At 42.9% G+C, this 4,198-nt stretch overlaps 1 protein-coding gene across 1 annotated transcript; it reads left to right on the forward strand.

Annotated features, from left to right (window-relative positions):
- Positions 1–1,498: 1,498 nt before the first annotated feature.
- On the forward strand, positions 1,499–2,683 carry gpr173 (G protein-coupled receptor 173; the record flags this gene model as incomplete). The annotated part of the gene is made up of 1 exon (XM_083919758.1): positions 1,499–2,683. One exon carries the CDS (start codon positions 1,499–1,501, stop codon positions 2,681–2,683), a length of 1,185 nt encoding a protein of 394 aa, XP_083775884.1.
- Positions 2,684–4,198: the final 1,515 nt, after the last annotated feature.

Here is a 4,198-nt window from a genome sequence, read left to right on the forward strand (position 1 = left end):
CAAATGTTCAGAATGGTCATTATGGTAAAATATCCAACTATTTACACATAGTGGCGCACGCATCTAGTTATTGCATCATTTTTCTTTTTTCTGTTATCCACTGGACAGACAGGAAGTTTACTTTTAAGTATGTTGGAGTCACACATACCTGTGATAGCTGTGCTGACCAATCACAGTTCGTACTGTGGCTACATGTGTAGGCTCTGAAGCTATTCAGTAACCCGTTCAGATAATCCAGTTTTAGTGGTTGGTTTGACAAATGTACGTAGAGTTGACTTCCCCTCTTCTATTGCAGTGCAGCCCAGCTTTTCATGAGTAGCATCCATGACTGTCCCTCTCCATTACTGATACAGTCTCAAATGAGGCTATGGTTTAAGAGGTCAGTATGCTTCAAACAATGTGCTTGTGGATCATCAAACTGCACCTAAAATGCAGTTTGGCTTGGTTTGCTTACTGACGCTTGCTGCCAGTACAAACATCACTCATATGGAGGGACCCCACTGCATGCCAAATTAAATTAGGTGCATTCGAAGTTTATAGCTGCATTCTGAGTTAATTTAATTTGTGATAGGTTTGGGTACTGTCATGCTTTTATGCCATCCCTGCTGCTCAGAATAACATAGGGCGACGTTGTGATGATAATTAGAAATAAGAAGCATACCCACTGTTCTCTTTCATTTAAAATACGTTTTTTTCATAATACCCAATTAAACTGTCTAAATTGACAATAACAAGAACATTCATTCTTAACTTAACACAAAATGTTGTCTGAAATACCGGAGGGAATTTCATTTGAACATTGCTCTTTTGTTGTTATAATCAAACTTTACATGACCACACAGTTCAGTGTGATTAACATCAACATCGATTACATAATTTATGATTTCACATAAGTGAGCAGATATTGTGATATACAGAGATAAAGAAGAAGGTAAAAGAAGAAAGAAGATATGCATAATGCAAACAATATACAAATGTCTATTGTGTGTTTATCTTTCTATATTGCTTCTACCGTGATGTTAAAAAACCAGGGGCCAAACTGCGTTACGGAAATATTTATGTCATTTTGGCAACGCTTTACATTCTGATCCTTGCACTTTATGTTCATTTTGCACTTAAGTTCTTAATAAAATGAGAACCCTAATTATGAGCATTAATAATTCAGTCTGAAACTGGTTCTCAGCTGTCATGAAGAGTGGCAAACACAAAATTGACACAATAAAAATGTTTCTTTTTTTTTTTATCTGGTGTGGTACTACCTGGATGACTGAAGTTCTTTGTCTTTCCCACTCATTTTCAGGCTCCTGGAGAGGATCAGCAGGTGAGACGACATAATACACCAACAAAGGGACCCTACTCAAAATGGGGAGATGTGGATTGAGGTGTTCCTGTTCCTTGTGAACTGCGGAGAGGAAGCAACCACGAGGACGAAGGAACATCTAGCAGACGGAGGAGGCGGTGGAGGAGTGGTGGCTTTGGTGTTGGAAGAAAAGCTGGTATGGGTGGGGGTGCGTTCGGGATGGCGAATGGAAATGAGAGCAGCGAAGGGCCTGCTGGACCCATGGCAGCAGTGGTGGCTACCTCAGGAGGTATGGTAGCAGAGAGTCCTTCCTCGGCTGTCTCCACCTATATCAAACTGGTGCTACTGGGGCTGATCATCTGCATCAGCCTGGTGGGCAACCTGGTGGTGTCTCTGCTGGTACTGCGGGACCGGTCCCTGCACAAGGCACCTTACTACTTCCTGCTGGACCTGTGCCTGGCAGACACCATTCGCTCAGCCATCTGCTTCCCCTTTGTGCTGGTGTCCATTAAGAACGGCTCGGCCTGGACCTACAGCGTGCTGAGCTGCAAGGTGGTTGCCTTCATGGCAGTGCTCTTCTGCTTCCATGCCGCCTTCATGCTGTTCTGCATCAGCGTAACACGCTACATGGCCATTGCGCACCACCGCTTTTACTCAAAGCGCATGACATTTTGGACATGTGTTGCAGTGGTATGCATGGTGTGGACACTGTCTGTGGCAATGGCTTTCCCGCCAGTTTTTGACGTGGGCACCTACAAATTCATTCGCGAGGAGGACCAGTGCATCTTTGAACATCGCTACTTCAAGGCTAATGATACGCTAGGCTTCATGCTAATGCTGGCTGTGCTCATTCTAGCCACACATGTTGTCTACATGAAGTTACTCCTCTTTGAGTACAAGCACCGCAAGATGAAGCCGGTCCAGATGGTGCCGGCCATTAGTCAGAACTGGACCTTCCACGGGCCGGGGGCTACCGGCCAAGCAGCAGCCAACTGGATTGCGGGATTTGGCAGGGGCCCGATGCCGCCGACTCTGCTGGGAATCCGGCAGAACTTGCACAACCAGAACCGGCGCCTGTTGGGCATGGAGGAGTTCAAAGCGGAGAAGCAGCTTGGCAGGATGTTCTACGTGATCACCTTGCTGTTCCTGGTGCTCTGGTCTCCCTATATAGTTGCTTGCTATTGGAGGGTGTTTGTCAAGGCTTGCACAATACCACACAGGTACCTCTCTACCACCGTGTGGATGAGTTTCGCGCAAGCCGGGGTCAACCCTATTGTCTGTTTCTTCCTTAACAAAGACTTGAAGAAAGGGCTCCTTTCCCACCTACCAGCCTGCTGCAGGACTAAACCTCATCTGCCACGAGAGCCTTATTGTGTTATGTAAAACAGAGATGATGATCCGAACGTAGAGAAAAAACAAGGGGCGGCCAACAGATGTGTGGTTGGAGTGTTTGCTTGAGCTATTGTAGCGTTTGATTCAATACAAGCTTAAAGAGTGGGTGCAAACTAGTGAGTGTAATGGTAAAAACATTGGAATGGTAAGCATGCATTTCCATCTACCAACCCTTTTTCACTCAAAACAACAGCATACATGGAGTCAGACTTTGACTTTTGATAATGACAAAAAAAAAATACTTTAATAGCAAAACATGCAAGTAATAATGCAGTCATTGTGGAAACTAAGCCAAACAAACAGCCACCAACAATTTTCATAAGCTGCTTCATAAAGAATGTCAATATGGCCAATTTGAAAAGTCTTGAATTGATACAAAGGATGTTTAAGTTGGTTTGATGACAAAAAAAGATTCCTAAGGAGGACAAAGGAGCAACTTTTCTAGTCTAAATCTAAATTTCACTGACATACTGATTTATTTATCAAAGCCAGATGATATTATTTGAAAAGCGACAGTGAAGAGACGAGAGGATTTGAGGGAAACAGATGCAACAAAAGTCCCCCGAACAGATTTGAACCGGGGACGTTGCCATACATGGTCAACATCTTAACCCCTAAGCCACTGGGCAGACCATTAACTGCACCCGAAAAGTGTTTCATTTTTTGTACTTGACAAGGTTGTTTAAAGAAATATAATTCCACGGGTATTTGAGGTTTCGATTGTCCGACATACCACTCTATCCAAAGACAGTCTATTTTTTTCCCACTATTTACCCATGTAGATACATTTTAAAGGGAGGAAGATGATCTTAAGTTGTTGGAGTCAATTCTCCGAAAGTATGAAGTCTGTCCAGTTCTGAAGTCAGGAATCAGTTCAAATTTGAACATGTCACATTCTGGCCTGAAAAACGATTTTAAAATCAGTTCTGTTATGTCTTTATACGATAAGGGGAACACTGTTTTTGTAAAGTCAGCAGAGGAAACAAAGTTAGCCTCAAAGAGTCAGTTTTACGAATCTCATGCTGCAGTCCTTTTGACTCGGGGGACAGTGGGACAGTGGGAGGGTTTAAGTTTGTAATGAAGTATAAGTGCTCCTATGAATGCCCTTTACTGAATGAGGGAAATTAATCTTACTGTTTATTCTGTCTAACGCAAATACATCAGTGTGTTTTCTTTGGTCTCGTCTTGGTTGACAAGTCATTTGTGTCTATTATTTCTCAATCTTGTACTCATTGACGTTAACTCAAACACACTGAGGTGACTGCAGAAATTCTACTCCTGAAACATTTATTTTGTTGTTATTTTAATGGTGTCACTTGAAGACAAAATAGAGGAACTTGTCAGCTCAGTTGAAGGTAAGCAGAGGTTTCTCACTAACAGAAACTTGTTGAAGTCCGCGTTTTGAGTCTGAACACAGTGCCCAGTTGCATAAAATGCTTCTGTTACAAGGTAAAATCTTCCTTACTGGACCATTTCACTTGAAAGTGGTGCAAGAAACATCTCCAA

Source organism: Echiichthys vipera (genome assembly GCF_963691815.1).
Source record: "Echiichthys vipera genome assembly, chromosome: 9".
In the NCBI taxonomy this organism is placed as follows: Eukaryota; Metazoa; Chordata; class Actinopteri; order Perciformes; family Trachinidae; genus Echiichthys; species Echiichthys vipera.